The sequence below is a fragment of the Pelodiscus sinensis genome, chromosome 30 (genome assembly GCF_052426305.1).
Source record: "Pelodiscus sinensis isolate ZL-2025 chromosome 30, ASM5242630v1, whole genome shotgun sequence".
In the NCBI taxonomy this organism is placed as follows: Eukaryota; Metazoa; Chordata; order Testudines; family Trionychidae; genus Pelodiscus; species Pelodiscus sinensis.
In genome coordinates this window covers 16,487,233-16,511,118 of record NC_143081.1, presented here as the reverse complement: position 1 = coordinate 16,511,118, position 23,886 = coordinate 16,487,233, and the positions used below count along the sequence as shown (strand labels likewise).

At 54.9% G+C, this 23,886-nt stretch overlaps 2 protein-coding genes and 1 pseudogene across 2 annotated transcripts; all 3 read right to left on the bottom strand.

Annotated features, from left to right (window-relative positions):
- Positions 1 to 419: 419 nt before the first annotated feature.
- Positions 420 to 3,032, bottom strand: LOC106732869 (olfactory receptor 14A16-like). The gene has a single exon (XM_014579895.4). The coding sequence runs from the start codon at positions 2,780 to 2,782 to the stop codon at positions 1,823 to 1,825; it is 960 nt and encodes a 319-aa protein (XP_014435381.3). The 5' UTR covers positions 2,783 to 3,032; the 3' UTR covers positions 420 to 1,822.
- Positions 3,033 to 8,819: 5,787 nt separating this feature from the next.
- Positions 8,820 to 11,052, bottom strand: LOC106732868 (olfactory receptor 1E5-like). Its single transcript, XM_014579888.4, has one exon. It carries the CDS (start codon positions 9,878 to 9,880, stop codon positions 8,927 to 8,929), a length of 954 nt encoding a protein of 317 aa, XP_014435374.3. The 5' UTR covers positions 9,881 to 11,052; the 3' UTR covers positions 8,820 to 8,926.
- A 4,535-nt stretch (positions 11,053 to 15,587) lies between these two features.
- Positions 15,588 to 21,614, bottom strand: LOC149521291 (uncharacterized; annotated as a pseudogene).
- Positions 21,615 to 23,886: the final 2,272 nt, after the last annotated feature.

The following is a 23,886-nucleotide window of genomic DNA, read 5'->3' as shown; positions in this document are numbered from 1 at the left end:
GGACTTTTCAGTTTAGAAAAGAGGAGACTGAGGGGGGATATGATAGAGGTCTATAAAATCATCACTGGTGTGGAGAGGGTGCATAAAGAAAAGTTCTTCATTAGTTCCCATAATAGAGGGACTAGAGGACACCAAAGGAAAGGAATGGGTAGCAGGCTTCAAACTAATAACAGAAAGTTCTTCTTCACAAAGCAAATAGTCAACCTGTGGAACGCCTTGCTGCAGGAGGCTGTGAAGGCTAGGACCATAACAGAGTTTACAGAGAACTTAGATAAAGTCATGGAGGTTGGGTCCATGGAGTGGTATTAGCCAGGGGGTAGAAATGGTGTCCCTGGTTTCTGTTTGTGGAAGGCTGGAGAGGGATGGCACGAGACAAATGGCTTGGTCACTGTCTTCGGTCCATCCCCTCCAGGATACCTAGGGTTGGCCGCTGTCGGCAGACAGGCTACTGGGCTAGATGGACCTTTGGTCTGACCCAGGACGGCCATTGTAAGCTCAGGGCTCAGGGTTGGGGTCTCACTGGACCCCCTTGATTCTCTTGCACACCTGCTCCTGGGTGGCCAGGCTGGCAGCTCTCCTGCCCTAGACGGCCACTTTCCTGTGCCTAGTGCAGAGTTCATGGACAGTGGAGGCCTCCCCCCAAACCTCGATGAGGTCCACGATCTCCGCACTAGACCAGGCGGGCGCCCACCTCTTGCGGTCCCGGGCAGGCTCCTGGGAGCCGCCAGCCTGGTCCCAGGAAGAGGGGGTGGGCTGGGGGGCAGCGGGTGGCTGGCTCGAGCTGTGCCAGGTGCAGGGTCTGCTGGCTGGGTGCTGGCAGGCTTGCACCTGGCACGGGCACCGTAGCCAGCCCGTGCCCCTTTAAGGGCTCCAGGGCCGGGAGGGGGGCAGAAGAGTTTCCCTGGTGGTGCCCAGAGTGGCCACCAGGGCAACCTGGGAAGGGCTAGCCTCCCACTAGTTCGAATTAAGTGGCTACACAGCCCTTAATTCCAACTACTTAATTCGAACTAGGCGTTAGTCCTCGTAGAATGAGGTTTACCTAGTTCCAATTAAGTTCGAACTAGCGGTTTGCCTGTGTAGCGCCTAGCAAAGTTAATTCGAACTAATGTCTGTTAGTTGGAATTAACTATGTAGTATAGACAGACCCTGGGATAGTCCTAGCCTTCACAGACCGATTTCAATGCATGGGATAGTTAGCACAGACCGGGTAACAACACCTTTCCCTAGCACAAGCTACTCAGTTATCCAACTATGACTATTCATACACTTATTCCTAGGAATCAGACGCTCACACTCACATGCACAATTCCAATGTTGTTACCCTCCGATTGTCAGACAGGAGGTCGCGGCCTCTTTCTTTCCCCACGCGCAGAGGCGTCCACAAAGGCTATAGGAACTGGTTCACCCTCTCGTGGCAGTGAACAAGGTTGGGGGGAGCCCTTACCCAGTCCCGCCCACTGATTAGATCTTCTCCCCTATGTTTATACAAAGCGAGACTTGCGCGTGCTAGTCTACCCACCGATCAATAACATTTTGTGCCGATAGCTAGGATCCATTTTGCTCTGGCAAAACACTGCAAATGCTTCAGTCATACTTTTTCAGACTGCCTCTGGAATTTTTCTCTTATCAAACGACGGGGTGCGGCGGGGGACGACTTTGCTCCAGGCGGACGCTAAGAGAGTGAAAGCCTCAGAGGGGAGGGGAGTGAGCCTGTAACAGGAAAACCGGAAAAACCAAGGAATAGTCTGGCAGTGCCTCCGAGCCGAGCAAACCCCGTAGCTGGGATCGTGAGCGCTCATGGGCACCGCCCACGTCTGCAGACTTACGGGTTTCGCGGGAGGAAGCTGTTCTTCATGGGGAAGAGTCTGCCACCCAGCATCGTCCACAGACAGGCTTTCACCTCCGAGTTCCTGAGGCTGTAGATGATCGGATTCATGAGCGGGGGCACCAGGCAGTACAGCACCGCGGCCAGGCGGTCCAGGGCGGGGGAAGACGTCGACGTGGGCTGCATGTAGGTAAACGATGCTGTGCCGATGAACAAACCGAACACGAGCAGGTGGGGGAGGCAGGTGGAGAAGACTTTGTACCGGCCCTGCTCCGAGGGGATCCTCATCACGGTGGAAAAGATGCAGCCGTAGGACGCGATGATCAGGGCGAAGCAGAACCCGTCCAGCAGCGAGCCGAGGGCGATCATGACGAGCTCGTTGGCGCGTGTCTCGGAGCAGGAGAGCCTCAGCAGCTGCGGGATCGCGCAGAAAAACTGAGCCACGACGTTGGACCCGCAGAAGGGCAGCCGGAAGGTGTTGGCCGTGTGCAATGCGGAGCAGACGGCGCTGCCGATCCAGGAACCCGCCGCCAGCTGGACACAGGCGCCTCTGCTCATGGTCACCGTGTAGTGCAGCGGGTGGCAGATGGCCACGTAGCGGTCGAAGGCCATCACCGTGAGCAGGGCCAGCTCCGCCACGGCGCACGTTACCACCAGGAAGACCTGGGCGGCGCAGGCGGAGAACGAGATGCGTCTGCTGCTGGTGAGGGCGCCCGCCATGGCCTTGGGGACGGTGACGGAGACGTAGCAGAGGTCGAGGAGGGACAGGTTCCCCAGGAAGAAGTACATGGGGGTGTGGAGCCGGCGGTTGAAGGCTACGGCCGCGAGGATGAGCAGGTTCCCCACCAGGGCAGCCAGGTAAAGCCCCAGGAACAGCACGAAGAGCAGAATCTGCTGGTCCCACCCGTCGGAGAAGCCCTGGAGCAGGAACTCGGTCACGACGGTGCCGTTGGGCATGTCTCCCGGAGGGGGCCCTGCGGAGGGAAGGCCAAAGCCCGGGGGCCGGAGGGAGAGAGAGAAAATGCAGGGAGACGGATTTTAGGCATTACGCTGCAGGGCACACGCCGCAGCTCAGGGCTTGACTCACAAAGGGCTCTAGGCGCCTGAATGCCGTTTTAAGCACCTCAGCCCAGCGTTTCTACCCCAGGGCCCATCCCTCGCAGGGGCCACCGGCCCCAAGGGCCAGGTGGTCAGAGGTAGTTAGGCACTCGGTGTCGACAGTGGGACGCTGTTGCAAAAAAAGCCAACGTGAGTCTGAGCGGCATGAGCAGGCGTGTAGTGAGCAAGACACGAGGAGTCGTTCTCCCGCTCTGCTCTGCTCTGCGCTGGTCGGGCCTCAGCTGGAGGACTGTGTCCAGTTCTGGGCACCGCATTTCAAGAAGGATGTGGAGAAATCGGAGAGGGGCCAGAGAAGAGCAACGAGAATGATGAAAGGTCTGGAGAACAGGAGCTGTGAGAGGAGACTGAAAGAATTGGGTTTGTTTAGTTTGGAAAGGAGAAGATTGAGGGGGGACATGAAGCCGTTTTCAGGTATCTAACAGGGTGTCACAAGGAGGAGGGAGACAAATTGTTCTCCTTGACTTCTGAGGACAGGACAAGAAGCAATGGGCTTAAACTGCAGCAAGGGAGGTTTAGGTTGGACATTAGGAAAAAGTTCCTAACTGTCAGGGTGGTGAAGCATGGGAATAAATTGCCCAGGGAGGTTGTGGAATCCCCATCCCTGGAGATATTGACAAGCAGGCTGGACAGACACCTGGCAGGGATGCTCTAGAGACAGTGCTGGGTCCTGCCGGGGGGGCAGGGGACGGGACTCTATGACTCTCGAGGTCCCTTGAGGTTCTATGTTTTTAGTAGAGCTCCCTGTAACGAGGCCCATTCAGACACAGAGTGTGCCGGACGTGAGCAGAGAACGGGGGAGTCTCCCCTGGGACGTGGTGAGTCCCATAAACCACGGCTGGAGACCTGCAGGGTGGCTCATGTGGGGCATGTGTTCTAGGTCTTGGCAGGCGCAGGCCAGTGAGTCTAACGTCAGCCCCGCTCACCCTGCGTGACAACAGTCGTCCACAGCCCAACGCGATCTGCTGGGGGACGTCTCAACGGGCCTTTTGTAACGGGAGCGCCAGCCTCACCGATCTCCTCGAGTTCTTTGACAGGGTGGCTAGGGGGAGCCCGTGGGCGGAGCGGGCTGAGAGTCCCAGGACAAGGTCCCTCCCCAAAGCTCGTAAGCAAAGTGGGGGGTCCAGGGATCAGAAGGAAGCCCCCTCGTTAAGCAGTAGGTGGTTAAAGGACAGGAGACCGGGGTGGGAGTAAACGCTCGGTTTTCAGAGCGGAGAGAGGTAGCTCGGGGGCCCCCCAGGGCTCCGTACCGGGTCCAGTCTACTCACCCTATTCATGAGTGATCTGGAGAAAGGGGGCCAGCTTGCAGCTGACACAAACTGACCCGGAAAGCGAGGTCCAGGCAGACTGGAAAGTTACCGGGGCTCTCACGCAGCCGGACAGGCAGGCGACAGTCAGGGGGGAAAACACCAAGGCCACAGTGCGGGGTGTGAATTAGCAGTGAGCCCTGGAGAGCGGCTCTCGGGTCCTTGCGGAGAGGTCTGAGAAAACAGCCCCCCCCCCCCCCCCCCCCCCCGTGGGCAGCGGCCGTCAGAAAAGCAAACAGCACGCTGGGCACAGAGAGAGACGGGAGCAGCACCCCTCCTGGTGCCTTTCTGCATCTAAAGCACCAAACATCACCTTAACTCTGCCCCACCGGGGCTGGTCTATGGGCTGCAGTGGGAGCAGAGGTGGGTTGGTGGGTCGCCTTAGCTCTCGGAGGACTGTTGCTTGGTCGGGGGAGCGAACTCTGCTCCTAAACTCCGGTGCGCTTGGCCGGGGGCGTTGGCTGAGCCTCCGTTTCACCCACCGACTTTCATTGCAGAGGGACGTGCCCAGAGCACGGAGCGAGGATTGCAGAAGCACACGGACACCACCGACTCCCGCAACGTGTCTGGAAATGGGACCGGCTGTCTCCACCCCGGCCCGGGAAGAACAGGTCTCGCCTCCTCCGCTCCCGCCGCTGGAGGGGAACCTCTAAAATGTCTCCATAGCCATGGGAGAGCCAGAAGCCCTTCCCCGACGGGCACGGCCGTGCGATGGAGTCACCTCGGCTCCTGCTGGCTCTCTCTAAGCGAGAGCTGGAGGGTTCTCCATAGTCATGGGAGAGCCAGTGGCCAGAAGCCCTTCCCCGACGGGCACGGCCGTGCGATGGAGTCACCTTGGCTCCTGCTGGCTCTCTCTAAGCGAGAGCTGGAGGGTTCTCCATAGTCATGGGAGAGCCAGTGGCCAGAAGCCCTTCCCCGACGGGCACGGCCGTGCGATGGAGTCACCTCGGCTCCTGCTGGCTCTCTCTAAGCGAGAGCTGGAGGGTTCTCCATAGTCATGGGAGAGCCAGCGGCCAGAAGCCCTTCCCCGACAGGCACGGCCGTGCGATGGAGTCACCTCGGCTCCTGCTGGCTCTCTCTAAGCGAGAGCTGGAGGGTTCTCCATAGTCATGGGAGAGCCAGCGGCCAGAAGCCCTTCCCCGACAGGCACGGCCGTGCGATGGAGTCACCTCGGCTCCTGCTGGCTCTCTCTAAGCGAGAGCTGGAGGGTAATCACCGCACTGGAGCCTGGGGACCTCTCCCCGCCACGCAGGCGCAGAACTGGCAGGATCTCCAAGGAGCGGCCCCAGCTGGAGAAGGAGACAGGTCTCCGGGCCGGCCGGGGGGAGTCAGGCTTGGTGGCTCCCTCTGGAGCCGAATGGCTGAGAGGTCCCCGCCCCGGCCGGTGTTCTCGTGCCTGGCAGCGTGTCCGTCCGGACAGGCCTTGAGAAGAGCCCAGCGTGGGGGGGGGAGTCACCCTTTCCCCCCATACTCCGGGGTCACATGGGGTGTCTGAGCCCAGGGCCCGTCCCCGTGCTGCCCGAGAGACGGGCCGTTCGCTCCCGAACCTCTCCCCTCGGCCCTGCGCTGGAAACGGCCAGGGGAGGGAGGCTCGTCACTTGGGCATCTCCCTGCAATGCAGCAGGCGCACCGCGGGGAACAGAGGAAACGGGGGAGGGACGGCGCTTCCCGGCCTCTGCCCACACTCATGATCAGGGTGCTCCCCTGCCACGAGGGCTCCAGCTGTCCCCTCCAGAGGCTGGTGTGGCATGGTAGCCCCAGGCAATGCACTTTGGGGGGGCACCTCCCTTGGACGGGAGCTGCTGGGCCCAGGGCAATGGGGGGGGGGGTTATCTAGGCAGTCTGGCCTAGGGTGGCATCAGGGACTGGGTCCCAGAAGGTTTTAAACAAGCCAAAGGAAGCAGCGCAGCGCACAGTCAACCTGTGGAACTCCTCGCCAGAGGATGAGGTGAAGACCAAGTCTAGAACAGGGTTCAAAGAAGAGCAGGATAAATTCAAGGAGGTTGGATCCATCAATGGCTGTTAGCCAGGGTGGGCAGGGATGGGGTCCCTGGTCTCTGTGTCAGGGGCTGGGAATGGGCGACAGGGGAGGGGTCACTGGATGGTTCACCTTGGGTCTGACCCGACCTGGCCGCTCTCATGCTCTTTCTCCCTGCAGGGGCAGGAGCAGGCGTGACCCAGGAGTCTGCTCCACCCCCGCTACGTCCTGGCCCTTTGCCCCGGGTTCCCCACGCCGGCAGGCAGCAGAGAGCACTGACCGGCCCCAGGGCGCCCCTCCCCCGCCGTGGGGCCGGGCTGAGTGCTGGGAGCCCGGCACGAGCGTCTCACTGCCAAGAAACCCGTCGCCAGTGCCCGTGGGGGTGGAGCTCGGCAGGGACTCGTGGCTCTGGGCAGGGGCCAGGCTGGGAGCGGGGAGGTCGGCTCCTGGTTACAAAGGCGCCCAGCTGACCGCTCTGTGCAGCTGGCTCAGGCTGGAGCGGCCCCTGCCTGTGGCGTGTCGTAGCCTGGAGCTGCTGCACCCGGGCCCAGCCGCCAGGTCACCGCTTCCCCGCCAAGCTCGCGGCTGAGGCTGACGCTCCCTGGCCCCGCTCGATGTGCCCCCGTGCGCTCCGTTGCCTGACGGGGGGGTTACGCCCTTCGGATTGTGTTAACAGGCTGCAGGCCGTACAGGGGGATATGGCCCAGGGGCGTCAGCAGAGTGCCCCTTTCTCACTCGTTAGCCAGGATTTCGCTCTCCACATTGCCAGGGATGTCTTACGTCCAACGTCCCCTTTCTAGAGGAGCCTCTGCCTCTTACAGGAGGGTCCTTGGTGCTGCGGGCTAGCCCTGGAGACTACAACTCCCATGAGCCCTTGGGGAAAGGAAGGGAAACTTGCTCTCTCCCAGGCAGTGCAGGGAGAGCACGGGGGCTCCATTGTGGAGAGAGGGGCAGATGGCCAGGGCAGGGCCTTTCCCATGCCAGGGGCTGCTGCGGGGGCTGGGCCCTGGAGGGGGAGGCCCCAGCCGTTCCTGTGGCTCAGCAGAGCCTGCAGGAGAGTAACAGGGGCTTTTTGGGGAAGTGCTGCCCAGGGCTGCTTGGCTGGACTGACTCAGCCCCTGCCCAGGCGCATGTGGCAGCGCGCAGTGCAGCCAGCGGCGGGGGCTTTGCAGGCTGCGCGCTCTGGGGTGGGAGGGGGCAGGGTGACGATTCCTGGGGACTCCGGTAATCGACTGTAATCCCCCGTCGCCTGTTACACCCTGTGCCGCTCCGTGGTGCGGTGAAGGGCGGTGGGTTCTCATGGAGCCGCTGAGCGGGGAGCTATTTACAGGGGCGGCTTTGGAGTCAGAGCCCGGCTGTCACTGGAAAACGCTGATTCCTGGAGGCTCCCAAGGCACCAGCCAGGGTGTGCAGGGCCAGGCAGGTGGAAGCCCCACCACTGTGTATTCCTTTGGGAGCGAGGGACTGCAGCTAGGGCGTGCAGGGGGCTCCCCAGCTTTCCAGCCTCCCCGCGGTGCTCAGGGTCTCCTTTCCTGTTGGAAGCATCCGGCACACGGGGGTCCGTGGCCTGCGCCCCAGGGTGACACTTGCCATCCAAGGGTCTGAAAAGGCCACATATCCAAGTCGTTACCATCGGCTTCCGTGTCCCTTGGCTCATCCAGACACACTGACCCTGGAACGGTGCCGGTCCCGCGCTCTCGGCCAGCATGGGCTCTGCAGAGGTTTCAGTAGAGCCCGCCCGAGGCCCCCGACTCAGAACCAAGGCGAGCGTGTCTGTGAACACCCGGGCCAGGAAACCAGGCAGCTCTCACGCCGGCTGCGCCACGAATTCTCTCGGCCTGTTTTTAATTGGGAGAAATTCTCTCCGGCTCCATTTCCCGCACATTCTAATTTTCCCATTTTTTTTCTCATTAACCCCCGCCCCCCCGCCACCCCCACTCCCACACTTTATCTCCATTTTCAGTGCTCTGCTCTGGCTGTTTGAAAGGCGGGTGGGGGGAGACGTGTAGGAAGGGTTGTTTTCCCCACGCTGACACTTCCTTTTCCTTTTTCACATTTTAAAAACACTGTCTTCCCTTCTGAGACAGGAGAAGAGCAAGAACAAAAGTTAGTTTAATATAAAAAAATGTGTTTCACAATTTACCAGTCGGGGAGGAAATTAAAAAACAGGAGAAAAGGGCAGCGATGCCCCCGTTGTCACTCTGGCTACATGTACGCTGCATGAGTCGTGATCTCATTTGCATATTTTCTGCCGATCCGTTTTTGCGCTACGGGTTTTGCGCAAAAACAAGCAGTCCGGCTGTTTTCTTTTTGCTCAAAAACCCCTATTTCTGCAAGATCCTTATGCCACAAAAAAGGAAGTCTACCCATCTTGCGGAAAAAGGGGGTTTTTGTGCAACAAGAAAACACCCACGCTGCTTGTTTTTGCACAAAAACCTCTAGCATAAAAATGGATTGGCAGAGAATATGCAAATGAGATCACGACCATGCAAATTAATCCCTCATTAGCATATTTCCCAAAAAAACTTGCATCGAAGACATAGCCTCTACGTTTAAACCATTTACAGGTGCGGAAGCTGGTGCCTCACACAGAAAAGCCAGGATGAAATAGCTAAGACGTGAGTCTACATGGCTGCCTCCCTTCCCCCCGAGAGCTGTTCCCCCTTTTCCCGCGTGTGCCCAGGCCCGCGGCTCCCAGACCTAACGCCCTGTCAACGTGACAAGAGAGCGGAGGGCGTGTCCCAGGGCTCCCTGCACCTGCCTGTTGCGCAGGCTGTAGATGAGCGGGTTGGCCAGGGGGGTGAGGACGGCGTAGAAGACAGAGAACACTTTGTTCAGGACCCTCAGCGTGTCGGTGTTGGGGAGCATGTAGACGACCACCAGGGTGCCGTAGAAGAGGGTCACCACCATGAGGTGGGAGGAGCAGGTGGAAAAGGCCTTTTGCCTCCCCGTTCTAGAGGGCACCCTCAGGACGGAGGCGAGGATGCAGGCGTAGGAGGCCACAGTCAGTAGAAACGGGAGCAGGGTGAATACTGAAGCCATAACGAGAGTCACGAGGTCCATCGGCCGGGTGTCGCTACAGGAGAGTTTTTTTAGTGGGGCGAGATCACAGAAGAAATGGTCCAGTTCCCTGGGGCCACAGAAGGACCACTGGGCCACCACGGACGTCATGATGCTGCCCGCCAGCAGCCCGTTGGCCCAACACCCAGCGGCCAGCTGGAGGCAGGACCGGGTGTTCATGCAGGCGGCGTAGTGCAGTGGCTTGCAGATGGCCAGGTACCGGTCGTAGGACATCGCTGCCAGGAGGAAACACTCGGCCCCTGCCAGGACCACAAAGAAATAATATTGCGTGAGGCAGCCACGGACGGAGACGGTCCTGTCCCCCGTCAGGAGCCCGGCCAGCAGCCGGGGCAGGATGGCAGAGCTGTAGCAGGTCTCCAGGCAGGACAGGTTCCCCAGGAAGAAGTACATGGGGGTGTGGAGGTGTCGACCCACCACCACTAGCACCACAATGAGGAGGTTCCCGGCCATGGTGGCCAGGTAGATCACCAGGAAGAGCAGGAAGAGGAGGGGCTGCCGGTCGGGAAGATCCCCGAACCCCAGGAGGATGAATTCAGAGATGGACGTTTGGTTTCCCGGTTGTGTAGTTGCCATCAGACGTGTCTGGGGGAGGGGAGAGACGTCGGCGGGTGGCCACCACGGGAAGGGTCTACGATGGAGCAGAAGGGAAGGTGGAGGAGCTTGCACTGAACCAGTAAAGGAACGGCCCAGAACCAAAGGCCTGGTATTAACTGGGGGATTTCGCTAGCCAGAAGCGGGGAAATAACACGGCGAAACGCCCCTTTCCCAGCAGGTCCCTGGACTGCGCTAGGGGCAGCTTTGTGGTCTGGAAAGTCCGTGCGGGAAGCGGGGGCGCGGCCATTTCCGAGTCGATTGTGATGGGCCGGGAGTCGGACGGCCGACGGGCACGCTCAGCGCTGGCGTGGGGGGCAGAACGTCTTGGGACAGAGGGTTTCAGGGGAACGGGCGCGTTCCGCAAGGAGACGAGATTGAAGGTGCATGGAGGACGAGCGAGGGGCCAGTCTGGCTGCACAGCGAGCTCTCCGGTGAGCTGAGACTCAGGAGGCCTACGGAGGGTGGAACCCGGCCCAACGGCAATGGAGGGAGGGACCCCGGCCAACGACACACGTAGCGACAGGGGGAGGTTTTCCCAAAGCACCAGGGGTGAGGCCAAGCGGAGCCTGGTGGGAGACGGTTCCCTGGCTCTCCTCCTCCAGTCTCCACTGGCACAGGGACCGGTGAGCCGATAACCAGGCCGACTCGTAGCGACCAAGGGGGGGGGGGGAGCAGGCCAGTGAACAGAGGAGAGAAAAGGTCCCAGGATGAGGGCGACTGTCCGACGGGCACGGGGCTTACACACCCCAAACCTTAGGAGAGTCCTCGGGAACCAGCCCCCCGCGGGTCTCAGGACGTGTCAACTCTCTGCCGTGCGCTTTCCGCTGTTAAACGGCCCCACTTGAGCCTGTGTCGGAGACGAGCCGCCTTAGTCTGCTTCTGCAAACCCAAGGAGGGGCCTTTGGCTCCTCACTGACTCTCAGATCACGTATCTGGAAGCAGCTGCCCAAATCCATGGGCTGGGCTGTGAGGCGCCTCGGGGCCCCTCGCTGGTTTGACTCAGGAAGGGGACACTCAGCGCACGCGCAGAACTCACTGGCGCGGGAAAGCAGGGCTGGGGAGGGGGCTCAGCTCAGTGGGAAGAACAACGGACAAAGATGTTCTAGCTCGGACAGAAATGCACAATGGGAATAAACCCGTATGGCTCAGGCCAGGGGACAGGCGGGGCTCAGGCCAGGGGGTGGGGGTGCAGGAGTCAGGGCTGGGGCCAGGCGGGGCGCAGGCCAGGGGGTGGGGGTGCAGGAGTCAGGGCTGGGGCCAGGCGGGGCGCAGGCCAGGGGGTGGGGGTGCAGGAGTCAGGGCTGGGGTGAGGCGGGGCGCAGGCCAGGGGACGGGGGGTGCAGGAGTCAGAGCAGGGGCTTGAGGGGGGTATAGGGCTCAGGGAAGGATACTGGGTATATGGGAGCGTGGGGGGGGTGTAGAGGGAGCCTGGGGGTGGGAGGCTCAGGACTGGGGCTGTCCCAGATAGGAGCTGCACCCCCACCCAGCCCCTTTCCACTGCCGGGTTATTCTGTCTATTTTCTGCAGGGTTTTATGAGCACCAGTCCCATTCCAGGCCCAGCCCCTTGTCCTGGCCCAGCCCAACCCTGGCCTGGCGTTAAGTTCGGAGCAGAGGAGGCTGCCTCCCGAAAGTGGTGGTCCCGCTCTTACCGTTGAGGGGGAGTTCGTGCCCAGACAGACACTCTCTAAACTACGTGCACTCGACTGCACGGAAGCCGGGTCGCTGGGGCTGGCCCAGAGCTCTGGTGTCTCACGCTGGGAGCGATGGTCTCTGGTTTCTCCGCCCTCCCGGGCGCCTCTCCCTTTTATTCACTCTCCAAAGAGGGAAGCCGGGGCTGGAGATGCCGCCTGCCCTGCACGGCCTCCCTGCTTTGGCCGAAACGTGGCCACCTCCCCGCGTGTGCTCCATGCCTCAGGGGAGTGGGGTCCTCCCCCGACACCGCAGAAGGACATTGGAAGCACCGAGCCGGGGGAGTCCGCAGCTGGTGGCACAAATAATAACCCCAACGCAATCAGCCCTCCCCTCGCCACGGGCGTCTCCCCACCGACACCTAATCAAGGGATAATTGCTCTGCGTGCTGGGGCAGAGTCTGGCTCATTGCACCACGACCCGAGGGGGCAGGCGTCCGAGCAGCGGGAAAGGCAGAAGGGGAGAGGAGCTGTCGAGTGGGCGAGTGCAGGAGCCAAAGGGGACTCGGCGCCCCGGGGCCGGTCTACATCACGAAGGGAGGTCGGCCGAACGCCACAGCCGGCGGGATGGAAACGAGCCAACCTGCGCCCGGCTCTCGCCCCCACGGGTTGACGGGAAAGCTCCTTCCATCGCCGTCAGAATGTGCTGCTGCAGCATTTCTACTGTGGGGACTCCCTGAGCCGCCCCGCCCGAGGCCCGGGGGAATTCGGCCCACCCTTCTCTTTCCCCCTTCCTCAGATGGCCCCGTGGGGAGCGCCTGTACGGAGCTGGGGGGATGAGAACTTGAGTGGGAGGAGCCAGAGACAGCTGAGGAAATCACATCACCACCAGGGGGCGCTGTAGAGAGGTTTAACCAAGGAGAGATCGGGCACAACAGGAAGTCCCGCCCAAAAGGCCTAGAGTGACAGCACCCTGAGGCCTCTCATTGGCCCAGGCTCACTCTATAACCTGCAGGGTGGCCCAGGAAGATGTCTGGGTGAACATATGGACAGATGGCCTGCTGCCTTTCCTGCCCTCACCCGGCTTCCCGATCTTTGGTCTCTGTGGAGACTAATCCCTGCCCCTCACCCAGAGCTACCCCTACTGTCTATTATACACCACAGCCCCCCATCCCCCTCCCGCCCCCTGGCCCTCTGTGGCCATTTTACTGCATAGTCCTGGTTTTGTGGTTCATCTAGCGGCCATGTACCCATGCACATACTTCTAGCTTGATTCGTTTGGCCAACGCTCAAAGCCAATCTATTTCCCATCTGCACTTAGTTCTTAGGAAACAAGATGGGTAAAAGAAAAACATCTCATCTGATTTCCTGCAGGCCAACTCCCATTGCTCTGTTCTGTCATGCTTGCTGAGGAATGGGAATGTGAACAGGGCCAGCTAGCAGCTGCTGAATGAAAAATTATTGGCCAAAAGTACACGAGAAACTTCTTATGACACGTTCCAAATACCTCAGCGTGTTCCAAATACCTTGACGCGTTCCAAATACCTCACTGTGTTCTTCATTGTTCTGGGTAATTGACAGGGAAACGTCTCCACCCTTCAAACATCCTTAGGGAGTTCAGCGTCCAGTTGTGGGAAATCGGAGCTTTCTTTGCACACGCTCTCTGAGAAATCCAGCTGTGCAGATCAGTGAGCGGAGCTCTTGGATCCAGGAATGTTCTTGAGGAATCTCTACAGGGCCTCGTGTTCTCTCCGCAGCATCTAGTGACCCACTGCAGTTAGGGAAACCCACCGCTGCAGAGCCACCTGCCACCTGCCAGCCACGTTCCCCAGAGGCACTGTCCTTTGTAGGAGGGCGGGATGAATGGCCCTGCACATCTGCATTCATGGTGAATGTCTCTGCCCCCCCACTGGCGTTCCCCACGTCCAAAGGCACACGCCAGGCGCGTCTCTGCCAAGAGGGCAGCTCGTGGGGGTGTCTGTGCCACACAGCAGGAGCGAGCCTGAAGAGAGTCCCAGGAAGGCGGCTTTGGGCATCCGAAAGTTCTGCGGCTGCAGCTCAAGGTGGCAGGGTCTGGCCAGAGGGGCACAAGACAGAGACCAAGTAAATCTCTGTTCCCAGCAGATGTCCCTCTAGCGTCTTCCATCCTTGGGTGGGTTGAATTGTCTTCTGTGCAATATTGAGGGAGTGTGTGGATGTGCACCACCAGTACAAACACACACATGCACACACATTTAAATAGTCCATAGGTGTGGAAAAAAATATATTAAAGCAAGGGAATAGTAACAAGGGGCAATGCTTATGATATTTAATATAAAATCCAAGAAAAAAGAAAATTAACAGACCCTTGGAGTTCATGTATCATCGTCCTTTCTAACAGCTCAAGCTAGTAAACACACCAAAATGCAGACAGCAAGTTCCCGACTTACGAACACACCAACTTACGACCATCCGTACCTACAACCAACCTCCATTAACCCCGTTATAACATTTTTGAGTTGAGAACCGTGTACATTAAGTTTTTCAAACTGCGCAGGCAGCGTGTTTAAGGGAATTTCCAACTTACGACCAAATCGAGTTATGATCAGGTGTTTGGAACATAGCCCGTTCGTAAGCCGGGGAGTTGCTCTATTATCCACACATAGTTCAGGTTTCAGATTCTAAAGAAATCTATGGGGCAACCAGAAATAACCAGGCTGTCCTTGCAAATAGTAACACAATATTTACTTGGTAAACAGAGGAGTTCTTTTCCCGAGAATTCAGCCACACAGATAATACTAATCAGGTTTATTTGCAATGCATTGGGGAGGGCTGGACAGCAGCTTCCAAAGAACTATCAACAGTACAAGTCTTATCTGAAGAAGGGGGCTGGGCCCACGAGAGCTCATGGTACCATCTCCATGTGCTGTTAGTCTATAAAGTGTTAGTCCATAAAGCATTTGTTGTTTTTAAGTCTCACACATCGTTATACCAGCTACAATTAGTTTATTGGTTCTTTGCTCAAGAAGGGACGGGCCTTGCACAAGGATATGGAGCCGTGGGAGGGGGAGGCGGAGGGTCCAGGGTGAGATAAGGAAAGAGCGAGCAGAGACAACAAGGTTTAACAAAACAGCTTCTTGTAAACCTGTGAGAATCCAGAGGGGGTTACAATTTTAACAAACTCAGCGAAAGTTTCAACAATGCTCGAAGTCTTGTATTGCCGCTGGGCTGCCTCCTTCGTCCGGCCCCGGGGCCGGGGCTCTGCATAGGAAAGCAAGGCTTTCTCCTAACGTACGTCAGGGGGCAGCTGAGTTAGTCAGTACAGAAAAAACCAACCAATGGCTGGTAGCACTTTGTAGACTAACGACACGCGTGGATCGTCTGAAGACGTGGGCTGTGCCCACGACAGCTCATGACACCAGCTACATGTGTTGTTAGTCTGTAAAGTGCTACCAGACCGTTGGTTGTTTTCTCTAACACTGACAGTGGAAAGGAGAGTAAAAGGCATTCACTCCGGCGCACACAGTTTCTCAGGCGACTGTTTAGGGTCCCTGCTTCACAAGAGCAAGTGACACAGACCTGTCAAAACAGATACAAGTTCTCCTGGTTTGAAACTTTCACCTTGTGAGTGTCACCAACTCAAAGAGCAGAAGCCCCAGAACAAATTCACACCAGGCTTCAGGGGCTGTAGACAGAGGCATGTTCCAAAGAACTTGCAGATGCGGGTTCATCCTACAACACGAGCATCACACCCAGGACTTGCTACCTGGGACTCAGAAGAGCCAGAACTCTACCGTGTAGCACAGATCCAGCCTCAATGCAATCAGCTGGGTATTAATGTGTCACACAGGAGTTTAAAAAAATTGGAGTTTTAGATCTCGGCAACGCTCCAAAAATTTCTGTGAAAAGAATCTTCCCCTGTGCCCGGTAAGCCATTAACCGCTCTGTAAACTCTGTGTGACGTGATCATGCAAATAGTCCTCCTGGCACAGACACCCCTCCCTCCCTCCCATGCAGCCTGCTTCCTCCCCACCCCCTAACCCAGCCAGACCGGACGACAGCAAGTGAGTCAGGGACACCCCAAACAGACTTCTGCCCCTCATCTACACCCCACTGCACAGAATCCAGCACCTCCCTTCCCTCGTTACCCCTCTGTAATCTGGGACCTGGCCAGAAGCAATCAGGGCAATCAAGCTAATTGCTGGGTTTGCAGAGCCCAGTGAGCACAGGCTGCTTGGGACACCTGGGGGCCAGGTGACAGACCAGCGCAGACCAACTCTGGGGAGGCCCCTCTGCAGGTCGTTGGGCGCAGGGAGCAGCGGAGGGTCCGGGAGGAGCAAGCCCAGCGGGTACCAGGAGGAAGAGCCGAAGGGGAGGATGGTGCAGGAAGCAGCCCAACACCCGCCTGCCCATTCCCACTTGGGGAGCAGTCTGGCCGGGGAAAGAAAGGGGGGTCCCAGGCTGGTGCTGTGTGTGACCCCCGGGCCTGTGGAGTTTGGTCCCCCCCATTCCTCATGCTGACTGGTGAGTGAGGAGCGCCACGAACAGCCTCGTCCCACAGCCGCGTAACAAGGTGACTCCCCTTCCCCCCTGCCACGCTCGATGCATGTGCTCAGCCCAGGAGCCGGGGCCCTCTGCGGACGCCCAGGGGAGCCCAGAACTGTCTCTCTCCCCGGCTGGCCACAGAGCGGGCCCCAGTTGGGACGTACAGCCCAGAGATCTGGCGGGCCCCACCCATTGGCGTTCATGGCACAAGAGCGCAGCGCCGGCACCAGGCAGAGCTGGGGGGGCAGTTTCCATGAGCTGCAGAAAAATGATGGGACGGGCAGCTGGTTCAGCCTCACACCGGTGTGTGTGTCCGGCAGAGCCCCGCCTGGGCCTGACACACGTTTAGCCCCACTGTCCTTGGGGATGGGTCCCGTGGGCTCAGCTGGGCCAGGGGCTGGCCTGGCCCCTCGGTGTCCAACGAAGAAAGTGCGGGTGGCCCCGGGCGTCCGTCTGGGGCATGCAGAGGCCCTGCTTACCGCTAATGCTAAATACCCTGTGGACCGTGTGGGAATGAAAGTGTTTAGCATCCCCGCCGGCAGCCGGGTCAGTAACCAGGAGAACTTGTTCTTGGGACAGTTACCCAAAAGACTTGTCCTAGGGTTTGTGGATAATGACGCCTTTAGCGGAAGTTACGCTAAAAACCCCTTTCCTTTTAAACATGATATTAATTTTGTGGCCCTGTATGTGGACGGTGAACAGATACCGACCAAACCTCTGCAACCAGACTTTGAGGCCGGGCGCTGAGAGAGAGAATACATGAATCTGGTACAGACAGCAGGCAAACACATGAAAGATCGTTCTCTGTTAATTGACCGTGAGGAGTTTGCACGGGGTTACACCTTGTTTGCCTTCCATCTCTCTCCTGACCAGGAATGCGCCGACCACTATTCGCTGATTAAAATAGGGAACCTCAGAGCAGAAATACGCTTTGGGAAGGCTTCGACGGTCACCATCAATAGGATCGCGTATGGGGTTTGACAACGTCATAGAGATAAGTCAGAGGAGAAACGTTCTGTTTGATTCCATGTGAAGATGGACACGTGCAGCTCACGTGTCCTATCAACAGACCCTTATACAAAAGAGAATTTCTTGGATGTGTTCCCTTGTGATTGGCTCCCTGGTGGCAGGTTCTCAGAGACCCCTCGGTTTGGTGGTCAACACGCACCCTCACAACCAACCAGGTGAACACTGGCTTGCCTTGTATCTGGCGGAGCATACCCGCGGAGTCATAGGGTTTTGTGCTTTTTCACAATAACAGGTGACACAGCCCTGGAAAAAACACCCGTTAAACTCAAAGGCCGTGCGTACCCCGTCAACATTGGCATAACCGTCTAAAAGTAGGGGCCTACCTGTAGTTCCCCACCCTGTAAAGCATGCCGTATTTGTATATTTTCTTTGTAAGAGGTATACAGCAGCCACTGAATAGATGGGGTCAAATCTCTTTTTTTCTGCTGGTGGTAATTGTCTGGAGGGAGAAGAGCTACTGTGTTAGGCTCCAAAAACATAAACCTGTACATCGCCATGCAGACGGAGGCCAGCATGATGTACTGGAAAGGATCGATATACAGGTTTATCTCAGTGAATTTACCAGGGCCTCTCTCTGCTACACCCCCCCATCTCTGTCATTTTCATAATCTCTTTTCTATATAGAATACAAGCCTGTCTCAACATTTTAACATCCTGTTGACAGTAAGACGTGAGCTCTTTCTGCAAGTCAAACGTCAGAGCTGTGGTCCCGAAACCAGTCGAGAAACTCTGCTTTTTCCCTGGGCATCATGCTGTCTACACCATAGTGTCCCACACCGGGCATAGGCCCCACGTAATTTTGGTTTTCTAAAATGTTAAAAAACTGTGGAAAATACCCTTTGCACCCTTCAAACCCCATCGCCTGCAGTAGCTTGCTAAGCTTCATGGGCAAGAAGTTTCAAGAGTCTATAAAACGAATGCCCAGGGCCTTAACTTTCACAAACAGTTTACTACCCTGAGTGATCAGTTCTAGGCACATCTTTTCCTTCAGTAGCTGTCTAACGACGAAGTACGTATGGTAACCTTTGGAATTGTGCTAGGAATGTGTAGTCATGGAACTCTTTGCCAATAAAGGTCTTAACGAACATAGAAAGACACTCGCTACCCTTACATTCCCAGATTTTTCTGGCTTTAGGGCCATAGCAAAAATGTAATTGGAGTGTGCAACCCCGTCTCCTGTGTGCATTCAAATTCATAAAAATAATATACTTTTCTGAGGATTCGGGCTTTCTAAGGCTGTCCATAAAACAGAGATGACTGTCTACGTTGCCAACAAGCAAACCCTTACACTGCTTACAGCGCCACCTTTACAGCGCTGCCGCTTGTCCATGTAAGACTGACACGTCACACAAAGCTTTCGACAGTGATAGAAATGTAGCCGTGTTAGTCTGGGGTAGCTGAAGCAAAATGCAGGACAATGTAGCACTTTAAAGACTAACAAGATGGTTTATTAGATGATATTAGCTTTAGACAGGCATTCGACTTGTTTTTTCGATGCGCAGTCTGTGTGTCTGACTAAGAACTCTTTGGATCGACAAAATAGTCTACAGCTAGGACACCGCAGTGGCACGCCCACGCTGTCTGGGCACGTTCCGCTCAAGCAGAGGCGGCAACGATACCTGCAAGAGTGGTCGTGCCTGTACACGGTGCGGCAAAACTCACAATCATTCTTCACTCCAAACAACTTTTTCAATCCAGAACCCCATAGTAATGCTCATCGTGCAACGGGATAAGTCTTGGGGTACACTGGGCCCCCCGTTTTAAAAAAGCCCCAGCCACCTTTCGCCGGATACAGCCCCACCTGGATGTTAACTCCTAAACGCTGTTCAAACTTCGCTACGTCGCTGACTGTAACCTTTCTTTGATCTGACCACCCCAGTTTCTCGTGAAGCTTTCTCGCCCCCTCTAACAATTCGGCGTCCGTAGGTTTACGATCCGACAGGACGGCCAAGAGCCCGCCCGCAAAACACAGATTGGTCCCGGTGTAAGCCAGGTCAACTAAACATGGTCTCTTTTTATGAATAATTTGACTACTAAGGGTAGAATTTAACCCTCTACGAGCGCCCCCACCCGTTTTTTACAACTGTCACATCGAGGCGCAATGTTCCATTGAGGTGCAACTCTCGATTACTCTGGAACAGCTTTGAGGTCTGGTTTAAAAAACCCTCAGCAGTCAGCTCGTCCCTAGTTCTTCTGACCGAAAACAAGGGGTTAGTTAAATTACGGCTCTCTAAACGTAACTGGACATAATCATCAGGGCCTACCCTACCATTAACCTCATCTAGAACTAACTGCATTCCCCTACGTAGGCTTCAATAACCTGTTCAGCTGAATTTATTTGCTCAAGATTGACAACACGAAATTCCTCACAATACACTGACCCCCCAAATCTAGGTACTTCATGTTGCCAACTTCTCACTCTCTCCATATACAGCTCTGGATTTTCAGGGGCACTTGGGGGTTCCTCTACGGGACCATCAGGGGCATCTTCTACCTCAGATGCTATTTCAGAGTCAGAGCCGTCTCTGTGAGTCACCAGGACTAGCCAGGGACCCGTCTACAGACTCATCGCCACCCCGCAGGTCAGAGAAGCCATTTTGTGAGCCTCCAGTGGGGGGCATTTCTTTTTGGGATTTTTTCCTCATCACCTCTTTAGCCTTTTTTAAAATTTTGCAGTGATCTTGGCCTGGAACTTTTTGGCAGCCACCCGTTTATCCGCCAAATGCTGTCCCCCCTTTTGTTTACACCTTATCTGATGGGAACCCCTGAGGATGACCCCTTTGCCCAGGCCCCTTTCTTTTCGGCCCCCTGAGGGTACAGAGTTCACCAGTTTTCTGAATGAAGCATCAAACTCTTCCCCCATACGAGAATATGGGGGAGCTGTGATGAGCTTATGGTTTTGGGAGAATGGTTTGTCAGTCCTTGGTTTTTTATTCACAACCCCTAGAGCGCATGCTCCGGGTTTGTGAATGTGTGTGGTTGTGCGCACGTTCAGAACCCCTAGAGCGCGTGCTCCGGGTTTGTGAATGTGTGTGGTTTTGCACACGTTCAGAACCCCTAGAGCGTGTGCTCCGGGTTTGTGAATGTGTGTGGTTTTGCACACGTTCAGAACCCCTAAAGCGCGTGCTCCGGGTATGTGAATGTGTGTGGTTTTGGCTCACAGTTCTCAGGGCTTGGTGTGCCAGTGACCGCTGAGGAACTGGAGTTGTGTTTGTGTGGCTGCAACACCTCGGCATTGCAGGAGTTTTCAGTCCTTGGTTGTTTATTCACAACCCCTAGAGCGCGTGCTCCGGGTTTGTGAATGTGTGTGGTTTTGCACACGTTCAGAACCCCTAGAGCGCGTGCTCCGGGTTTGTGAACGTGTGTGGTTTTGTGCACATTCAGAACCCCTAGAGCGCATGCTCCGGGTTTGTGAATGTGTGTGGTTTTGCACACGTTCAGAACCCCTAGAGCGCGTGCTCCGGGTTTGTGAATGTGTGTGGTTTTGCGCACGTTCAGAACCCCTAGAGCGCATGCTCTGGGTTTGTGAATGTGTGTGGTTTTGGCTCACAGTTCTCAGGGCTTGGTGTGGCAGTGGCTGCTGAGGAACTGGAGTTGTGTTTGTGTGGCTGCAACACCTCGGCATTGCAGGAGTTTTCAGTCCTTGGTTTTTTATTCACAACCCCTAGAGCGCATGCTCCGGGTTTGTGAATGTGTGTGGTTTTGCACACGTTCAGAACCCCTAGAGCGCATGCTCCGGGTTTGTGAATGTGTGTGGTTTTGCACACGTTCAGAACCCCTAGAGCGCATGCTCCGGGTTTGTGAATGTGTGTGGTTTTGCGCACGTTCAGAACCCCTAGAGCGCGTGCTCCGGGTTTGTGAATGTGGGCGTTTTCGCTCACAGTTCTCAGGGCTTGGTGTGGCAGTGGCCGCTGAGGAACTGGAGTTGTGTTTGTGTGGCATTACAGGAGTTTGGCATTACAGGAGTTTTGGCATTACAGGAGTTTTCAGTCCTTGGTTTTTTATTCACAACCCCTAGAGCGCATGCTCCGGGTTTGTGAATGTGAGTGGTTTTGCGCACGTTCAGAACCCCTAGAGCGCGTGCTCCGGGTTTGTGAATGTGTGTGGTTTCCTCACAGTTCTCAGGGCTTGGTGTGGCAGTGGCCGCTGAGGAACTGGAGTTGTGTTTGTGTGGCTGCAACACCTCGGCATTGCAGGAGTTTTCAATCCTTGGTTTTTTATTCACAACCCCTAGAGCGCGTGCTCCGGGTTTGTGAATGTGTGTGGTTTTCGCTCACAGTTCTCAGGGCTTGCTGTGGCAGTGACCACTGAGGAACTGGAGTTGTGGTTGCATGGTTGTTTTTTTACCAGAGTCTTTTGTTTTGTCCGTGGGTTTGACGTATGTGAGGTTTGGACCGCCCGGATGCTTCATCTGCACTCGTGCGCTGGTTTGCGTTGTTAAGGGTCTCAAAGCAGATTCCTGGTTCTTTGGTGGTTCTGGAGGAGGTGTCCTTGTAGCTCTGACTACAGCATTGTCAGAAAAGTTGTCCATGCCTATGAGGTGTGGGAAAAACATTTTACAAAAAGCAAACCAACAAACAAAACCCCTGAACTTTACCATCTCTCACCCCCACACCTATGTATTTTACTTAAAACCTCATAGAACAGCCAGACCGATAAGCAAAATATATTTACTGGGCTTCATCGATCCATCAGTCACTGATGCTGGGGAATTTTCTTTTTCAGCTGTCTCTTTCGAGCTTGTTTTCCCTCTGGTCTAAGGATCTCTCATGACTGTACTGTGGAGCAAACATTAATATTAAAACACATGAAACCCTCTTGTAAACTTTAAAATCATTAGGATGTTTTTCTATTTAAAAAGTTATAGCTTTAAAACAAAATAATCCATTTCAGGCTGTACAACAAACACCGGTTTTGAGTTTATTTCTACCACTTAAAAAAACCAAACAAACAAAAAACCCACAAAAAATTTTAAATACATCTCATTTTGCAGAATAAAAACCAAAAAACTGCTATTAAAACCCCTTGTTAGTTTAAACAAACCAAGTACTTTAAAAACCCTTCACCTATGCCTTGCACAGCCCCATCCCCTCCCTCCACACACATACACTAAACAGCAGCTTTATAAAACACACCCAACCAAGTTTGCAGCCAGACTTTTCAAAACCCACATGCATTTAACACATCACATTTTGCACAGAAAAAGCAACCCACCAAACACTCTATACCAGCAGTTTGCCAACATCTATTTTAAAAACACACCTGTGTCTGTCACAAACTCCATCACACACACACCTTCAAAAACTCCCCGCAACAGTTTTAAAACCATTTGCAACAATTTTTTAACAGCAGCGGTAGGTAACAAACTCATTTTTTTTAAATAACACCACTTATCTCTAGCATAAGCACCTGAATCACCCACAACTTATCCCCTACAGCCAGCTTTTTTTTTTTAAAATAAAACCCCCCAAGTAAAAACACACCACATTTTTGTAACCATCCCAGATACCTTTAGCCTAACCCCACCACCTCCTCCCCCAACTCAGAATTGAACATTTATTTTGAAAACACATTTGGCACAGAAAGAGCAACCCCCCAAACACTCTATACCAGCAGTTTGCCAACATAAAATTTAAAAACCACACCTATGTTTAAAAACCACACAGACCCTCTCTCTCTCACACACAAACCCAGTAGCACCACATGTATTTAAAAGGCACATGTGTGTTTGAGCTTTTGGTTAGTTAGGATTACCCCCAAATGCCTCAAACCCATTTTAAAAACACATCACATTTTGCACAGTAAAAAACCTGTTAGTTTGAAACAAGCCAACAGTTTGCAACCAAATACTTTTTAAAAACACACCTATGTCTTGCACAGACCTCATCTCTCTCTCACACAAACTCACACACAAACACAAACCCCACATATATTTAAAAGTCAATTGCAAAAAAGTTACCTTTCACTATGGGATAAAGTGTTGCAGGCACATGCTTGTTCTGTTCCCCCCCATGTGTGCTTGGGCCTTAAGCGACGAGGAGTCCTGTGGCACCTTATAGACTAACTGAAGTGTAGGAGCATAAGCTTTCGTGGGCAAAGACCCACTTTGTCAGATGCATGTCTGGGCCTTAAGGTTAAAGAATAAGCACAAATGTTACTTAGTATTACCCAGGTTTTTTTTAAACAGTATTAAGCACAACTACAGTTAAAAATGGTTTTTACCTTGGCCTGGCGGTGAACTGCAGCTTAAAATGACTGGTTCCATGTTAAACAGATCACACTGCAATTAAGATAGCCACCATTATTTTACTGAGAGAGCATGGCCAAAGAGTGGCATTATAGAATATATATTTTCAAAGTTACAAACAGGGAACATACCTTCTCCTGTTGCAGTCCAGCAGCCATTCAAGAAAGTTTCTGTTGAAAAGGGCAGTTGCCACCATACCTAGGTTTTTTATACCCTCCTAACCCATTGTTTCAAACAACTTCAACATAGTAGCTAACAGGTGAATTTGATCACTGCAACTCTGAAATAACAGATCCTTAAAGACTTAGGCACCCCTCCCTAGCATGGCCTTTCGTGATCTGGGGGTGGAAGAATTAAGCTGTCTCCACACCTGAGTTGCTTTTGGCTACATTTTTTTTCTTTTAGTTTTGTAGGGCTTTCTTACAGTATTAACAGTAAAAGCACCAATCCTTAATGTAGCTGTACCCATTTCCATGTGGGACCCTTTGCAGGTATCAATAAATGTCTAGGGGTTTGTTTTTTTAAACATGCTTCTTTCATGCTTAAGGCTCTGCCC